Here is an 18,554-nt window from a genome sequence, read left to right as displayed (position 1 = left end):
CCTGTTTTGCAAGGGCCCCAATCACATTGAATCACTTGGGCCCATCCCAGTGATCTTACTGTAATTTAATCACCTCTTTAAGATTCCACCTTTAAATTCAGCCACATTCTGAGGCACTGAGGGTGAAGGCTTCAACATACGAATTTAGGGGGGCTCAGTTCAGCCCACAGCAGTCCCCGGGGCATTTGTGCTGTCATCTGGCCTCACTCAGACTCTCAACAGTCCTGTCCTGGGCCCTCACCCCCTCCTTCTGCTGCTCTGTCTCACTCTCCAGCTGCACAGATGCCCCACTTAGCTCCCCTAAGGATCAGCCTGCCCTTCCTAGGGTTCTGCTACCCTGCGCTTGTGGTATATGGCCCAGCTTCCTCACCCCGGGCCAGGCCTGCTCACCACCCTGGTCTGACACAGTGACTCCTAATGGCTTCATAGGCAGTGACCCCCCCTCCCCCCACATTTGCTGACTGGGGTCCTACTGGGATCTCAGGCCACCTGTTCTGGCCAGAGTCACTGCGCATCATGGCTAAGCCAGATGTGCTGTTGCCCCTCCCATGTGTGGCTCATCCATGCCCTTTACCCTGTCCCCATGTCATGGACTCTCTGGATTTGTTTACCTCACCCACTTTCTCCTGTCTCATCACCCACCTGTCCCTAAGCATGTGGCTCTAATGCCATCCTCCCTGAGGAAGTTCCTGCCGTGAACCCCACTGCTCTGTGAACAGCTCACCTCCATGTGCCCCAGGCTGCACAGGGTTGAAACCTCTGGAGAGGACCCATCTCTGCTCATTATTGCTGCGATAACAAAATGCCTGAGGCTGAGTCTTTTATGAAGAACAGAAATTTATTTCCTCTTAGTTCTGAGTGTCAGGAAGCCCAAGTTCAAGGTGCCAGCAAATTCGGTGTGAGGTGAGTGCTCTCTGCTTCAAAGAGGGTATCTTGTTGCTATGTCCTCATGTGGCAGAAAGCAGAGGGCACAGGGACCCCACTAGTGCCCTGGAGCCCTTTTATTCTGACTCAATCCATTTCAGAGGGTGGAGTCCTCCTGCGGTCACCTCCCAAACCTCCCCCTTTATACTTGTAGAAGATGAACTGTGACTGTCCCCTTGTCCCCTCACCCGCCAAGTAAAGCTGTCCCATCTCCTCAGTGTCTCTTGGAGCTCTGCTCGTCTTTCCATCTCCTCCACCCAGCACTTCTGCCTGCCTGTGCTCAGCCACAGGGGACAGCAACAGACATGGACTGTGCCCAGGTCTTGTCCTTGCAAAAGTCCTCCAGAGGCGTCCCCAGAGGTCCTCACCTGGACTCCAGGCTATCCTGTCCCTCCTGGCCTCTGTCTATGTCCTTCTGCCTAGTGCCTCTGTTTGTTTCTCACTTGCTCATTCCCTTGTCACTATGCTGCTTGCTGGGCCCTGAATCAAGGGGACAGGATGATGGATGAGACAAGGACCCACTTGCCCCAGGCCATCCTTGGAGTGTGAGTGGATGATTCCAACTGAACAAGTGATTGTGCCTGATTCTTGGGGCAATGCTCAGCTTCCAGGGCTCAGCCTGCCCTGATGAGCCTGTCACCAGCAGAGCACCTGTGGCTCTCAGATACCATGCACTGGGAAATGGGAAATGACTGATGGCCAGAGGCACTTCCCCTGGGCTGCCTGCTGGTGCAGGTGCAGTGGAGGGAGATGGGGTGGAGCCCAGGGCTTGCCAGAGGGGAACAGAAGGAAGGGGCTGCAGCCTCGTGGACGTTTGGGCTTTTGTTTTAAGTATGAACCCCTGGAGCACATGCTCCCCAGAATGGTGCAGAGGGAAGAGAAAGGTGTAGGGAAGGAGAATGTGGGAGGGCTGGAGTCCATGCCAGGGGAGCTCATCCCGTCTGGGATGTAGAGAGAGCTGGGGTAAATGTGGGCAGCAGAAGTGGCTGGATGATGACCTGAGGACACTTGGTGCCCTGGTTTCCAGGTCCTCTGAGAAGTGGGAGGTGGGAGAGTCATCCTGTGAAAAGGAGGGGGCTGGAGCCAGAGCAAGGGAGGCTGCTTGTGGCCCCTACAGCATCCTGTAGGGATATCTAGGCTCCAGAAATATTCAAGTGGGGCCTGTGGCAGGACACCTGCTAGTCTTGGAGGTCAGGAAGAGGTATCCCCACCCTGTGGCCCTGGGAGGCACTGGGGCTTGTTTGTTGGACAGAGAGGGGAACATCCTGTAGCCACCATAAAAACAAATTGCAGATTTGCAGATTGGGGCCTAAGCCACAGACTCCTTCTTCTTCTTTTTTTTTTTTAACAGCACCAGGAATTGAACCCAAGGCTTTCATACTAAGCTACATTCCCAACCTTTTATTTTTTATTTTGAGACGTTTTGCTTGCAATCCTCCTGCCTCAGCCTCCCAGAATACAGGAATTTACAGGTGTGTGCCACCATGCCTAGCTCATGCCATAGACATTTGTCTCTCATAGCCTGGAACCTGTGCTCTAGGTGTAGCAGCTGGTCCCTCCCTGGGCTTCCGTGTTTGCTGGGGATCCTTGGAGCTCCTCGTGTTGTGGCAATATCACTGACCTTTGCCTGCATGATCATGAGGCCTTCTCCCTGCGTGTGTTGGTGGCCAAATTTCCTCTTTTTGTCAAGATACCAGTCATACTGGAGCAGGACCTTCCCCAATGACCTCATCTCCACTAGTTCCATCTGCAGGGACCCTATTTCCAAATAAGGTCACATTCTAGGTCCTGGGGTCAGGACTTCAGCATATGGATTTTGGAGGGCACTGCTTAGCCATAACAGGAGGGATCAGGCTCTGCCCCTTCTTGGGAGGGTGGGGACAGCAGAGGGAGGAAGGGGCTCCCTCGATGGCTGAAGCTTGGAAAGGATAAAAACTACCATCTGAGATGGGATCAGTGAGGTGGGCTGTAGTGATTCGCACCTATAATCCCAGCTACTTGGGATTATAGAGGATGGGCAGGAGGATCATAAATTCAAGACCAGCCTAGGAAACTTAGCAAGATCGAATCTCAACAGAAAACAATAAACTCAGTGGTAGTACACCCCTGGTAGAATCCCTAGTGGTACTGCAAAACAGCAACACAGAAGTGTGTTGTCAGACAGTCATACTGGGCCCTTAGTTCAAAGATGTCTCAGTCTGTTTTAAGTTGCTATAAAAATAAACCTGACTGGATAAAGAGGTTTACTTGGCTCATGATTCTAGAAGCTGGGAGTTTCAGAAGCAGGGGCTGGCTCTGGTGAGGCCTGCTTGCTGCTCTATGACATGCAGAGAATATCCTGTGGTTCTTGACTATCTTATTCTCCAGCTACCCCATGAATCCATGAATGGGACCCAGTCCCCTCTTGAAGGTCCCATGCCTTGACACTACTGCCCTAGGGACTGAGTTTCCAACACACAGACTTTCAGGGGATGCATTCAGATCATAGCACAAGGGCATGGATTTTCACTCAGGCAGAGCTGGCTCCACGGGTCTGGAAGGGCCTCTGCTTGCCTTCAGGCTACACCACCCAGCTTTCAGTCAGTGAGTGGTGGGACAGGGAAGATGTAGGTCTCCATCTGTCTCTCCTCTTCCAGCTGCGAGGTTAGGACGACCTCATCACCACAGGCTGGAGGCGGGTCCTGAAGATGCTGGGCCCACTGATAAAGCATGTCAGGGTGAGCAGGTGCCCAGCCACTGTCCTCCAGGAGCCCAGGACCTCGAGGGGCCTCTTAGGACAGTCTTGGGTTGGAGGCAGCTCAGCAGGAGCCCTGGGCTCTGCCACATGCCACGTGTACTCTTAGCCATGCACCAAAGGGGACTTGAGAGCCCCAGGAAATAGGATGCAGAAATCCCCCGAGGGAAGAGGCAGCCAGCACTCCCAGGGCTATCAGCTCATCTTGCAGCCCTGGGTGACCTGATCAGGCCCTGCCAGGTGATCGATGGCTGGGGTGGGGTTGGGGATCACAGTGCCTCTTCTCCTTGCTGGGGTGTCGTGAACCAGGCTTGCTGCGGCTCTGTGGTATGTGGGAGGGGATGCTGGCTCACTGCCTCCTGAGTGGGTTCTCTGGGCCTACCTTGGTGCCTCCCTATCCCAGACCTTTCCCTGGTCCCTGTGTGCCCAAGGCCCTTTGAGATCTTTCACTGAGATTCCTCAGGCCACCCACTGGCCCGGCTTGGCAAAATGGCACTGTTCCCTTCTTTCTCCTTGGCCAAAGATTTTTACCAAAGAAGCCTCTGCTGCCCTGCACTACCCTAGCTGGCCCAAGGACACTTTGGTCTAGTCCCCCCAACTTTGGAATCTGACCCCCATCTGCCCAGCACCCAGTGATGACTCTGGAGGAGCTTTGGAGCTCCTCCCAGCAGCTGAGGACAGGAAAAAATGAAATCATCCTCCGTCCATGCCTCCATCTGGCCAGTGCTCCTAGGAGAGCCACTGGGCCACCCTGTGGAGTCTGAGGATATTAACTGGCTATATGGTCAGTTCTGAGAGCCTAGAGCATGAGAATGAGGATGAGGGTCAGTGGAATCAACAGGGCAGGGGAAGGGGCAGCAGAGATCAAGGCAGCCACCCAACAGTTCAGAATAAGCAGGACAGTGCAAAACAGCACACGACACCGGGGGTATGGAGGGGGGAGCACTGTATATAGGGACCCTGATGTCACCGTGGGGCACAGACTGGCCAGGGGCACTGAGGGCCATGACCCCGGGCACTGAGGACAGACTCTACCAGCTTCTGTGGGTGCATGCAGAAGTGGGCCTCTGTGAAGGATTCCATCGAGAGGCTGAAATGCTAATGACGATGCTCTAGGAGCATGAACTGGCTCTCCGTCTTGAGGGAGAACCTGCTGCTCACAGCACACTTGGGGCTGCTCCAGGGACCCAGGAGGTGCATGGGGTGTCCCAGCCTGGTCTCATCCTTACCAGACCTGAGAAACCTCCTGACCCCACCTCTGCTCTCATCCCCTCTTCTCTCAGCTGAGACGCCTGTAGCTTGCTTAACACTTCCTGAGGGGTGGTTTGAGTTTTGGGTATTTTTTTTCCTTTCCTCTTGCAGCAACAGATTAAAAAAACAACACCCCAACCCAAGCCCCAGTGGTTCCAAACCTCAACCTGCAGTGGAAGGGGGAAGTGAAACCCGGCTGGGTGGGGGCTCCGGCTACAGCCTGCCCGCCCAGGAAGCACCGCAAGCCACAGTGCACACACGGCACCAGAATTGGCCCCAGACTCAAGGTCCATGGCGGAGGCTCCAAGTGCCCCGGGGTCCGAGGAGCAGGAAGAGCTGCTGGTGGAGGAAAGCACTGGGTAAGGGTTTGTGGATGTACCCAAGCTGTGCATCCGGTTCTAGGGGTGCACTGTTCTGTGCACACTTACCCTGGAAGTCGGCTGCCCTGTGGGGGACTTGGGGGTCCTCCTGAGGCCCCCTTTTCACCTTGAAGGTAAATGTCTCTTCTGTCTGCCTCTGTGTCTTGGCCTTACTATGGGAGGACCAGGAGGAGTTGACTGTGTGTGTTGGGGGATGGGGAGAACAGTGCCTGTGCTGGGGGGACCTAGGCCTGGCCTCAGGAGGAGGGTTGTCCCCCAAACTTCTTCTGAGTGATGGAAGAGGCCAAAATGGGGCAGAAGCCTGTCCTGGGTGCCAGCACTGTGCTGTGGTTGGGGTAGAAGTGGGAGAGGCCATGGGCAGAAGCTGTGTGTGGGTTCCTAAGAAGAGTCAGCTATGTGCCGTGCCTAGAGCCAGGCAGAGAAACTCAAACTGCCAGCCTGCTCAGGAGCAGCTGGGCTCCGAGGGGCCACTGAGCAGCCACCCTGAGACACACAGAGTGGGTCTGGGGCCTGGCGCTTGGGCCCTGGGCTGTGTGAGGAGACCTTTTAGGAGGCAATGGGGGCCACCTAGCCCTGGCTATTGATCCCTGAAGAGCCAGGAGCAGGCAGGGCTTGGGATGGGCCTGAGGGAGCATTCTGACAGTTAGGGATGGAAGCCTGTGACGGGCCTGGAGGTCAGCCCCGGAGCAGGACAGTGAGGCTGCTCCCACGTATGCTAAAAGGAGGAGCTGGGCTGAGCTCAGACACCCAGAGCCCACGGCCCCTGCCTGGGGCACCAGGAGGGGAGCCTCAGACTGTGCTTTGGGCCGCTATGCTGTGGACCTCCATTGATCAGCCAGAGCAGGGTCCCTTGGCCTCAGGCTATCTTGCAAAGTAGATCCTGGCCCCAGCAGCTGTGTGGGCTGCAGGCCTTAGCAGTGACATCAGAGAGGAGAGGCATCACCACGAATAGAGTGTGTGTGAGGGGTGGGGAGGCAGCAGATCAGCTGTGCTTCAGCCTTTGGACTGTGAATCTCACTTGGAAATTTCTTTGGGGGGCAGCTAAGGTGATCCCTGAATACCAGTAAAGGAGTCAGAGGGTAAACAGAGGCTCTGGATCAGGATGTGTGTGCCTGGTCCAGGCTGTCAGGGCTCCCCTGCTCCTCTGAGGGTCTCTGGGAGCCCATACTCCAGGGGAGGGGGATATGCAGCATGCAGGGCTGAGGAGGGTCAGAGGACGCTTTGCCCTGGCTGAGTGCCATGAGGTCACAAGCTGCTGGGTGCATGGCACTGGGCAACTGGGTGAGAGCTGCATCCCGTGCATAAGTGTCCTCACGTCAGCGCTGTCCCCAGTGCTGGACTTGGCTCTGCCACATCTTGTCCATAGAAGGGCAGGGTGTGAGCGTCCTGGCTGGCCCCCGCCTTCCTCCTAGGCCCTTCCTTGGCACCTCCCCTTCAGCTGTCTCAAATGCCACAGATCCCAGGAGATTTGGAGATGGCCAAAGCTGCCCATGGCCCTGGATGCCCAGTGGACCCCCGTTGTCTTGGTGCAGATCTGGGGCTGAGCCCACCTGTGTGGGTCTGTCAGGAGCTCTGGCTAGAGAGTCCTTGGGACCCAAGGAGCCTGGGCACCCCCCAAGAACCCTCCCAGCCCACTCCCTGCCAAATGTTACAGGAGAGCATGACACTGACCTTTCAGAATGAAACTGACACCTGGAGTGAGTGAGGTGGGGCTCTCCTTTCACGAGATGACTAAGGGAAGTGGGCATTTTCCTACCTAGGGTGAAAGAGAAGTCCCTGACATCCAGGAAGGGGTATGTGGCCTGGGAAGCCCCACCTGGGAGTCCCCAGAGAGGCCAAGCCTGGGTAGGATCAGCTGGGCTATAACAGAGGAGAGGGAATAGCCCTGTCCTGTTCACAGAGGGCCAGGGAGGAAGACCATGAGGGTCTTAGGAGACACCTGCCCAGCAGGGCCAACACAGCTGAGTCCCTGTCCCGAAGGCCAACTGGTGCTGTCTCCCCAGTCCTGGGCAGGGCAGGTCCCACCCCCTGGCCTGCAGGACTGTGCTCCTCCCTGGGGGGTGCTCTCTCCCTGCCCTGGCTGCTCAGCTGCTGCTGGGTCATTGGCCTGTCCTTGTCCTCCCCACCCTGGGGCAGTGTGTGGCATTTCAACAGGACTGCAAGTGGCTCTGCAAGGAACTCTGGGTGACACTGAGTGGGCTTTCCTCTCCTTGTTTCTGGTCTAACCCCAAGAGCAAGTTCATCCCCACACCGTCCAGATGCCTGAGGAGCCACTGGCCTTGGGGGACTCGGAGAAGGACTGGCAGTCATCTGGCTAACAGTATTGGGAGAGAGCAGGATGCCTTCAGGATCTTAGATTCAACATGTCCAAATCCTGGAAGCCTCAGCTCCATGAAGGCCCCATATGCCCACCCCAACCAAGGCCCAACTGTCCTGAGCACTCTCCATGTCTCTAACAGAGGTCTGAATCTGCTTCCCCCAGCAGACACACTGGCTGCCCTCCTGGTTCACTGTGGAAGAGCCCATATCCTGCCTCACTTACTACCATTTCCCTTTCTCCCTGTGCTCAGCTAAGGGAAGGGACAACTCTGCCACCTTGAAGAGTTCCTTCCTGGGCATCTGTCCCACTGAGCTTCAGTCTGGGCTTCAGGTGCCTCCACAGTCAGTGCTAGGCCAGGCCAGTACCTGTGGGCCTTCCTTCCTTCCCTGAGTAGGAACCCCCAGGAGAGAGCAGAGGGTGAGCCTTCCTCCTTGGCCGAGGCTGGCAGGTCACCAGCTTTCTCCAGCCTACCATCTGGACCCTTCACGTGTCCTCCTTGGGTGGGGAGGGACCAGACACTTGGTACATATGGGAGCATCACAGGCCCCAGCCACGATGATTCTGGAAGCCAGAAACCCTCCCCTCCTCCTGCCCTCTTTGTGGCCCCATCTGTCTCCTAGCAGAACAGTCCTGGATCCCACACAGGCAGTGCTGGGAGGGGCTCAGGGACAGATGGCTGAGAGCAAGATGCCTGCCAGAGTGGCAGCCTTTCTTCACAGTGAAGATCTTTTCCTCCATTGCCAGCCTGTCTTTGCCTTAGTTTTCCTCAGAGCAGGAGAGGGCAGGAGATGAGATCTCAGCAGGGGAGGGGGCCGTGGGCAGGTGCCTGTGGCCTTTCCCTTTGGGTCCACAGGCTGGCAGGGCGGGCAGGGTATGAGATATGACTGCCAAGGGGAAGGGGAGGGCAGCTGCAGAGCCCTGGGCATGTCCCCACAGACTAGTGTAGACTAGTGCCCACAGGAGCAAGTAAGCCCCACCCCTGGAGCCTTAGCTTCCTCATTTGCAGGCTCAGACCATGGCTACTCAGAACCACCACTCACCTGTGAGAGTCCGTGCCAAGCTCTCACTTCATCCCCCAGAGCCCAACAGGTAGCCAGGAGCTTCACAGACAGACACTCTCGAGGCTTCAGAGGGTCCACTTGGAGTGTGGCTGACACTTTGGAGTGCATGCCCTCTGTGGGCTTAAATTGGGGTGCTGAGGACCCAGGAGTACACTGCACTGGGCTGCCCCTTGTGGGTGGCCCATAACCGCCTACAGTACACCCACCGCTCTTCACATGGAGGTTGCTAAGTGGCCAGGGTGCTCAGCGAGGCACAGCCAGGCAGCACCCCAAGGCTTTCGCACACAGCAATGAGGCAGGAGCAACTGTTTGTCTCCCAGGAAGAGGCTCTCAGCTTCTCTTCCAACCCAGTCCTCTGTCAGGAAGCCTTCTTTGAAATGTCTTCTAAGGACTTGGGACGAGATGGAGGCAATCGGACCTCCTGGTGCAGTCCAGCCCAGTGGGATGGGAGGTAGAGGCATCCAAGCCCTTGGGCCTTTCTTGGAGCCAGGTTCTTGGAACCAGGTCAATCCTGTCCAAGCTCCATCAGCTAACTGCCTCCCAACTTGGCAAGGAAGAGGGGGTGTCTGATCCCACTGGCTGCTGGGAAAAGGCTGTCTGAGAACCCAGGAGCTGCCCTTTTCTCCCTTCCAGCCCACTCCCCCTAGCAGGACTAGGGAAGAACTTGAGCCCCCATACTCCTGAGAGCTGCAACAGGGAAGGCCTGTGGAGGGCTGCCGAGAGTCAGCCCCCACACCTCACAGTGTGACCTCTGCTAGCCTGGGCTTGCTGGTAGCCAGGCTGGAGTGGGAGTCACCTACTCCCTACATGGGAAGAGGGTTCAGGGTCCAAGAGACACCCTTTCATCTTGCAGAGCCTCAGATCCACTGGTGCCAAGTGGAGGAGAACATGAGGACAGGTTGGCATCAACCCAAGACAAGCTGAGCCTCAGACTCAACTGGTGAGAGTGCTCCTTCTCACCACCAGACCCAAACGTGTCTGTGCTCCTCCTCCTCCTTGGATGTAACCTACTCTTAGCTTCTAAGATAAAGCAAGGGTGCCCCTTCGTCCTCAGAAAAGCAGTGGGACTTGGGGCAGGTGGATCTAGCTAGCTATTTCCAGAGGAATCCAGAAAGAAGTTTTTAACATTTCTCCCAGCCCCAACCCTAAATCCAAAATCCAAGCTTCATTACCACTACAACCACCTTGGCTCCGGTCTACTTGCCCATTGTTAGAGGTGCTTGCTTGGACAGAGGGACACACTGAACTGAGGAATGCTTGAAGCATTTGGAGGTTGCCTCCTCTGTGAATCAGAGATGTTGCTCTATCAGAAGCCACCCAAGAGCCATCAAGCCCACTGGCCCTGACCTTTGCCACACCCAGGAGCTCTCACTGTTCTTTGCACTTTTCAGATCCTGCTCTGTGAGTATATGTTTGTCAGAATGTAGAGAATGTGTGAACAGGCAACGTGTTCTTATTTCCCCAGCCCCTGTTTAGTTTCTACTGTGGCACTTGTCTCCTGGGCCAGGAAGTTCTGCTTTGTTCTTGGGCCGTGAGGTTATGAACTATGTCTTAGTTGCAGGAGAAAAAAAAAAAAAGAAAAGAAGACTCAATGACAGAAAAAGTATAAATGGAAAGGTGGATGAAGAAGAGTAGGAGGTATAAAAAAACTAGACAGATGGATGGATGGATGGAAGGATGGGTAAATGGATGTATCGGAGGATGGATATATGGGATGAAAGTATGGATGGACAAAGGAGTAGATGGGTAGAATATAGACAGGTATGTGGACAGATTAATAAAAGAATATCTAGAGAGAGACATAGATAAATATGAATAATTGATGTATAGGTATATAATGGGCAAATATAAGATGAGATGGAAGAAAGAAATGAACAGAAAAATAAAATGGATGGATTGGTGCTGGATGAACTGTTGGAAGAGCTAGGCAAGCGAACAGACTCCTCTCTGTGAGGCATCTTGCACTCGCCTCATGGGATATTCTCTCTCTGTCTCTCTGTCTCTTTCCTCTCCTCCTCCTTTTCTCCTCCTCCTTCTTCCCTCTCTCCCTTCCTCCTCGAAACTCTCTTTTCAAGAAAATGCTTATTTTTCCCATAAGACTCTCCTTGGCCATCATATACAAAATATTAGCCTTCTCCAGACCTCCATATCCCCTTACCCTGATTTTTATTTTCCATAGCATTTACTATCATCTGATTTTTACAATACATACTTACGCATTTGCTTGTTCCCACTAAAATATCAGCACCATGAAAGTGCAAACTTTGTCAGTGTAGAATCTCAAGCATAAAAGTACCTGGAATTCAATACAAATTTGTTGAATAAATGTATGGATCAATGGACAAATATGTGAATAAGTAAATGGAAGGGTGAATGATGGGATGAGCAAAAGGATGGAAGAGAAAAGACAAGGGACATTGGTTGGGGCTGACTGTATTTCAGTAAGTATTTTAAGTATTAACTCACTTAAGAGCCGGGGATTTAATTCAGTGGTGCCATGCCTGCCTTGAAAATGCAAGGTCCTGAGTTCAATCCCTGGTACTGGAAAAAAAAAAAAGGATTAACTCACTTGGATAAGTACGTGCACAGAAGTATACACACAGATGTATGTGCATGATTGGATGGGTGTCTTGCTAGGAGAAAAGATCAATAGACAAGTGGATGGATAGATAGACAAATGTATGAATGGATATGCAAATGACATAGAAAATAAAACATTTAGGCAGATGAATGAAAATAAAGGCAGAAGAATATTTGGAGATTGACGTATGTATTAAAGAAATCATCATAGCTAGACATAAAAATTGATGGGTGAAAATATAAGTAGTAATAGTAATTAACATGTAATGAATAGTTATTGTGTTCCAAATGGATGAATGGCTTACTGACTGCTCCAAGTGTTTTGTACATATTGACATATGGATGGATGCCTGAGTGAATGGATGGATGGATGAATGGATGGATGAATGAATGGATGAATAAATAGATGGATTCTTGCAACCAGTGTAAAGAGAGATGGATGGATGTGAGTATATATATATATATATATGGATGGATGTTTGAATTGATAGAATGGAAGGCTATATTAAAGCTTTTATAGATAAGTGGGTGGATCTGTGACATGGGGACAGAGACATGTGAGGAGTTGATAGATTGAGAAATGACATACATGTAAAGACAGGCATCATAAAGAGAGGATGGATAGAGGGAGTGATGAATGGATGGGTGGATACATGGAGAAATAGATGAATGGATGGATGGGCAAATAATAGTGAAGCTGGCATTAAAACTCAACCCCATTCACCATATTAGGACATGTCCTAATTGTAAAACCAAGAATCTTGGCCACTACATTTAAAGATATGTTTTTGCCACTTCCCACTCATCAACAGTTCTGAGTCAGCCATTCTGTAGTGATAGGGAACTTGAATCATCCCATGGCAGCCTTCTCCTCTGTGGCAATATTCTTCCTTTCGAACCAAAATTGCCTTGGCCACATTTTATTCCTGGCAGTCTATGGCTAGAGACCTAGGTTCCTCTGGGTGAGCTACTAAATGTGGGCACAATCTAAGGCTTATTCCTGCTTCCTCCCTGCCTGTGTTCCATCAGATCTGGTGGTTCCTACAGCTCTGTGGTGCTGAGAATAGGCAGTGGGCAGAGCCATCCTTGCTGTATACCTGATATTCTTGGGCTCCTGAGTGGTGCAAAGGGAGGGAAGATGCTGTGAGCTCCCTCCTCAAGATTGGCCCGGGGACCAAGCCTGTTGTGTTGGGGTGGGGCAGATTTCCTGAACCTGGCAGTCTCTACCCACTGCCCACCACCTGAGTCACCGCAGACCTGAGCAATGGACCCTTGTGGAATTTTCCAGTTGTTGCTCCTACTCTCTGTTGCACACTGCCTTCCTGTGATGACTCATTTTGTGTGTTCATCCACTCATCTGCCTTATCATGACCTCGTTCTTAGTCCACTCAGTATTCTTCAGTGTCCTACAGCTCTGATACCTGGCCCAGCCACAGGTTACACTAGCTGGGCATGAGGGAAGGGCCAGTTATCTGGACATGGAGATGGGGCTGCTGGGCCTGCCTAGCTGCACACACAGAGATGTACTAGGCAGTGCTGAGTGGCCAGCAGTCAGCAGACCCAGGCCTGGCTCTGTGGCCTTGGATACCCATGCTGCTAACTGAGCCTTGGTTTTCTTGTCCAGTACATGGATGCAGTTCTGCCAGTCTCTCAGTGGTTGTGTTAGTGAGTTGGATGAACTACTGGATATGTAGTTCTGCTGGCCCAGAGCTGGCCCACTCAAGTCTCCTCGAATGTGAGTCCAGTCCCTCCCCTTGTCCAGCCACTAGCCCCTGTGTTCTTGAGTGAGTCACAGTGACTAAGCCCAACCAGAACAACAATGGGCTGGGCTGCTTCTCCCTGGGCCTTGGCCAGAGTACAGGGCAAGGGGGGCCCAGCTGGTGAGGGCACCAACCAGCCTGGTGCCCATGGCCACTTCTGGACCATAGAGATCAAAGGGGAGATGTTGTGTATGTTTCAGGTCTCTTCATTCTGTGTGCAGTTCCAGGGTGCTGGGGGTGGGGGGTAGCCTTCCTACTTGGGAGCCAGGGAGGATTCCTGATGTGCCCAGCCTCCCCTTGGGGTGACAGCAAGAGCAGAGGGCTGGGAATAAACAAGCACAAAATGGAGACCTGGAGGGAGGGGAGAGGAGGGAGGGAGAGGAGGGGAAGAAGAGGAAGGGATGGGGGAGGGAGGATTGAGGGAGACAAATAGGGACAGAGTCACCAGTGGGGAAGGAGAGAGGAGAAAGGGTCTGCAGGGAGAAAGGGAGACCTGGAAAGAAGAGAGAAGGCAGGCAGGAGTGCTGGGCCAGACAGAGAGGGCCAGCAGGAAGGCCAGGCCTGGATTAGGCCCTGTCCTAATTACTGGAGGGCACTGGAGAGATGGGAGGCAGCCATGTGGTGGGCAAGGGAGGTGCAGCCTACCAAGGTGGCTGAGGGAGGGAGGGAGGGGAAGGGAACGAGGGCGGGAAGGAGGGAGGGAAGAGGCAGCCATGCTGCCCACCAGCGGCCACAGAGGTCCAGTGAGCCTCCACGCTGCTGGGCTGGGAGGGTTTTCTCTCTGACATTTTTACTAATCTTGGAAGGAGGAGGAGGTGGAGGTGGAGGAGACCAAGGGGGGCGGAGAAGGGGGTTGGGGGAACAAAAGGGAAGCAGCTGTGAAGCGTCCTGAGGAAGGAGAGGGGAGCGAGACCCACAGAGACAGGGCCCAGGGACAGTGGACAGGCTTTGGGGCTGCCAGCTGGGAGCTAGCCCAAGACCCCTAGCTCGAGGGCCAGGGGCTCAAGACACACAGAGAAAAGGTGACAGAGACAGACAGACACCCATCAGACAGTCAGACAGAGAGGAGACGGGGAGGGGGCATCAGAGCCAGAGAGACCAGACAGCCAGACACAGAAGGGGACAGAAGCAGAGAGAGTAAGGACAGGGAAGGGGAGGGGAGAGGAGAGGAGGGAAGAGGGGGAGAGAAAGAAAGGAGAGGAAAGAAAAGAAAGGAGAGCAGAGGAGGAGGGCTGAAGGCGGCCGCGGCGGCAGCAGCAGCAGCAACAGCAGCAGCAGCAGCAGCAGCAGCAGCAGCAGCAGCAGCAGCAGCAGCAGCCGCCGCTGCAGTGAGACAGGAGCTTTTGAAGGAGGCGGCATCCCCAGGGCTGGGGTCAGGCCAGGTCGCCAGCCTCCCGGTTGGCGGCCAGCAGCATGAGTGGCTCCATGCTCCTGAGGAGGAATTCTAGCAGACGGGGTCTGGAGCAGCTCCTGAGGTAGGTCCCCCACCCGACCCAGGGTGGGTACCCACAGTGCTGCCATGCACGGAGGCACCAACTGCCCCGGCTGGGCCTGCTGAGCTCGGCTTTTGGATGTGGGGCTGTCCCGGCCTTGCTTCTGCCGGAGTCAGGCCACAACGGTACCAAGCCAGCCACATGCACGTGCGCTGGAGCACGAGGCCATCACCTCCCTGGGCCCTGGCAGTGCGTCCTCCTCCTCCTTTTTCTCCTCCTCCCACCTGCATGGCTGTCTCTGCTCAAAGGCTTTCACACAATACCCAGGACAGAGAACAGGGCCTCAGGGCACCATCAATCACCCTGCTTTATAGATGGCACTGGACTCAGAGCCATATACACCAGCCACCCTTGGTGTCCAGCCCCGTGTGGGAGGCATTGTTGCCTGAGGAGCGCTTGGGCCTTGGAATCCTGGCTTGCTGGCTGCTGGCTCTGAGCTAGTGCAGAGTTTTGTCTGTTTTCTCCCTGTTTCTTCCTCTGGAAAGTATGATGTAGTGGCACCCACTTGGCAGAGTCATGATGAGAACACAGATACCAAAGGCCCTGAGCCCCGTCAGAACTCAGACAAGGCGGGCTCAGAGCCACGGGTCCCCAGTCAGTGGATCTGAGCCACTCGCATTGGCCTTCTTCCTTCTCAACCTTCCAGACTGCAATGCCACCTCCTCCAGGAAGCCTGCCATGGTTCTCCCTGGCTGGGAGACCAATTCTTCTCCGCCAGCCTGGTGTACTTTCTTCCTGGCTCCTCTCAGGCCCAGCATCTGTCAGCACTCCCATGCACTGCAGCCCTAGTTCTCTGTGGTGAGCCTAGGGGTAGATTTATGGTCATAGGGGTCTTCTGAACAGAGTCTGAGTGGCCTGGGGTGCACCAGCTCCTGCTTGCTGGGTCCATGCAGATGTAGAGAGATGGCCTTCTTCACGTCCTCTCCCTGGCATGGTCCTAGCCCAGGACCAGGTGGCCCTGCTGGTAGGCTCCCTATAGTCACACTTGCCCTGGGCCCCATGAGCCCTTCTTCTTGTTTTTCAAGGGCTCAGTTCCAGGCTGCCCAGGGCCCTCACCTCCCAACTCCCTGCCCTGTAGGATGTGTCCCCAGCCCCTCACCCCAGTCCTCTGGGAAGCTCTGTGGCCTGGATATTGAGTTGCTGGCATCAGACCCCTGACTCACCAGTGACCCTTAACAAATGGGGAAGCTGGGGGCTGGGAGCAAAGAGCAAAGCACCTTGGGTGTTGGGAGGAGCCACATGGGCCTGGCTATGTGTCTGCACCCCCATGCCTGGGCCATGACCATCAGTTAGCTGGGGCTTTCGCTGTGCCCTGTTCTTCATGTCAGGCCACTATTTGGCTACCCAAAGGCCTTCGGGTGCAGTTGGACCAGGCTGGAGGCAGACAGGTGGCTGACCAGCAGTGGGCAGAGGCAAGAGAAACTGATCCTTTGACTCCAGGGAAACATCATGGGAGGGAGTCAGGGAGCAGGGGAGGCCCTGTACAGACCAAGGGAAGCATGTTTGTGTGCGGTGGTGAGTTGGGGAGTGAGCAGTACAAGGGGATATTCATGGGCATGTGATGACCCTCATAGCCTCGAGGACCCTGACACTGGGCCAAAGGTGCACACTCACACATACACCCACCCGTACATGCATGCTACCACCTGGGACAGTGACATCCTCTACCCAAGCTCCATGACCATAGTTTGCATCTCTACAGCATCCAGTGATTTCCACTTCCCCCAGCCCCAGCACACAGATTTAAAAACCAGGGTCAGAGAGGTTTAGCAACAGCAGTTTGCCCCAGGTCACCCAGCAGGCAGTGGTGAGCTGCTTCCCATAACCACCTCTTCTCTCCAAACCTCTCCCCCAGGGAGCCTGACTTGCTCCCATGCCAGGGTGCTGGGCTCTGCCTGTCCTTTCTGAGACCACTCCAGAAGGGCCTGCTGGGCACCACCAGCAACCAGGTGTAAATCAAACCCAGTTGAAGCTCATTAAAAGGATGCTATGGCCCAGTGGAAAAACGTGTCTTCTGCCTACCCACTCACCCTGTCTAAATCTGGTGTGAGCAGTAGCTCGGCATGGAGCCACCAGGGAGGACTTCTCAACCTCTTGCAGGCACAGGCTTTAGGCTGGCAGGGTAGACCCAGGGACTGGCACTCCTGCTAGGTGCCAAGCTCCTCCCCTTCCAGGTGTGGCATCTGCCTCACCCCATAACCCTCCTGTTTGCCCCTGGGTGAGTCAGGCCCGTTCAGGTGCCCCTTAGGCCAGCCAGGGTTAAGGGTGATCCAGAGACCCCATGATGACCTCCCCCTCCCAGAGATCACCTGGACTCTCGGCCACCCTCCTGGTCCTGTGGCCTCCAGAGAGCTGGCTTTGTGAAGGCAGTAAGCTGGCTGAAACACCTTGTAGTTGGCACTGAGCCAAGAGGCTGAGCTGCAGTCACCCTGGCTGGCATTTCTGTGTGGCTCTTGGCCTTCAGCCCTGTTGCCACCCCCTAGCAGAGGCTCACTGGGTGGCAGGAGCCCTCTGCCCTGTTGATCCCAGGCACACGTCATCCCAGACACACAGCCTGCATTCATGGCTCTAAGGCCCTCAGGCAGGCATCCACCCTGGGAACCTAGCTCAAGGGACTCTGGGGACCCCAGTGCAGCCAGCGGGGCAGGGGATGAGGATGATGGCCTGTTGGGCTGGCCCCTAGGGGTGGGGAAAGTAGGCCGCCAGGCCACAGTGTCCAAGGGGGCGGGGCCACCAGGCCCATCCAGGCCTGCGATCCTGGGGGTGGGGTGCCCCCCCCGGCAAAGCTGGGCATTTGGTGGGCAGCATGTTACAGGCTCAGGAGTCTGTTGGCTGGAGCATGTCCTGCCAGGAGCCTAACTGAGCCAGCAACAGGGGTACAGGGACCGAGTGGCCCAGCCCCCTGGGCAGGGTGTCAGGGCCAGAGCCCAGAGGATGGAGGTTCCGGCTCCAGTTCCAGCCAGCAGATCAGAGCTGGGGAGTCGGGCAGCAAGCAGCAACCAGGGAGCACTGGGGACCCAGGGACTTGCCTACCCAAAGCTGCTTCCAGACCCCAGAGGGGGCACCCTGAGGACTGGCATGGCTGGAGGGGTGCTGCCCCCAGGGACATTTCATCAGTCTCAGAGTGGCTCGGTAGAGGACCTCGGCTGGAGGCTGACTATGAAGGTCTCCAGAGGGCAGGTGGGCACAGGGGCTGCCAGGGGTTGGGGGAGGGCTTGGGAGCTGGAATCTTCTATGGTCCTGGGTTGGAGGTAGGGAAGAAGGGGTGGTGCTCAATCCCCAGCTGGGTGCTGAATGAGGTCAGACCCTAGGCCTCTCCTGGTGGGACTGATGTATATGATGCTGCTCTGGGAGGTGACAGTGTGGCTATGAGTTCGGCTGATGCTCAAGAAGGTACCCAGGCTGGAGATGCTGGTGCCCAGGAGCCAGGGTGCCAGGGGCTCCAGGGGTATGAGCACTCCTCCTAAGGATGCGCCCTACTAGGTGGGCAAGGAAAAAAGAAGGGCAAGTAGAAAGAAATGAGAGGGTAAGATGCCCAAGGTGGTAGGGTAAGGGGCAGAGGGCTAGCAGGGAACAGGCAGAAGGAGGAATCTGGGGAAATGGTAGAAGGGGCAGGCCATGGTGCCGGAGGAGGGGGGTGAGTGGGATCCCTGGTGCCACCATCACTAAGCAGGAAGGTCTTCTGTTGTCCCCCCTTGGCAGATCGAAACCAAGGCCCAAAAAGGTGGAGTAGGGTGGGTATTGGCATTGGCTGGCCCTGCTCTTAGTCCTTGGAAGAAAAACGGAGAGGAAGGGAAGGGAACGGGCTTGGTGGAGAGTGGCACGGAGCCCACAAGAGAAGGATGGCAGTGGCGGGGAGGAGGAAGGGAGGAGGGAAGCAGAGGCTGGTTCTCACCAGATGAGAGGGGGGCTGGTGCGCCTGGACTGGGCCTCCTGAGTAGGAGCCTCCTACTCAGGACTCCCACGTTGAGGGGAAGCTTTTCCGCCCTGCCACAGCCTGGTTTCCCCAAACCGGGTCCTCAGGGGCTGAGGGGCCAACCTCATCATGCCA

At 55.2% G+C, this 18,554-nt stretch overlaps 1 protein-coding gene across 6 annotated transcripts in view; it reads left to right on the top strand.

Annotated features, from left to right (window-relative positions):
* The first annotated feature begins 5,029 nt into the window (after positions 1 to 5,029).
* Positions 5,030 to 18,554, top strand: part of Lsp1 (lymphocyte specific protein 1) — a 32,139-nt gene continuing 18,614 nt past the window's right edge. Inside the window, exon 1 of one of the 6 annotated variants that reach the window (XM_087205523.1) lies at positions 5,030 to 5,268. In XM_087205523.1, coding sequence (XP_087061649.1) covers positions 5,201 to 5,268 — 68 coding nt within the window. In that variant the 5' untranslated portion in view covers positions 5,030 to 5,200. Of the gene's footprint in view, positions 5,269 to 13,866; positions 14,486 to 17,477; positions 17,684 to 18,004; positions 18,030 to 18,554 lie in introns of those variants that run through there. The other 5 variants (XM_013074999.3, XM_087205524.1, XM_013075000.3 and 2 more) reach the window with 5 other exon arrangements.

This window comes from Heterocephalus glaber, unplaced genomic scaffold (assembly GCF_053883595.1).
Source record: "Heterocephalus glaber isolate CG9 unplaced genomic scaffold, H.glaber_assembly_v1.0 deba00000594, whole genome shotgun sequence".
Lineage (NCBI taxonomy): Eukaryota > Metazoa > Chordata > Mammalia > Rodentia > Bathyergidae > Heterocephalus > Heterocephalus glaber.
The sequence above is the reverse complement of the archived record's forward strand: the minus strand, read 5'-3'. Positions and strand labels throughout refer to the sequence as shown.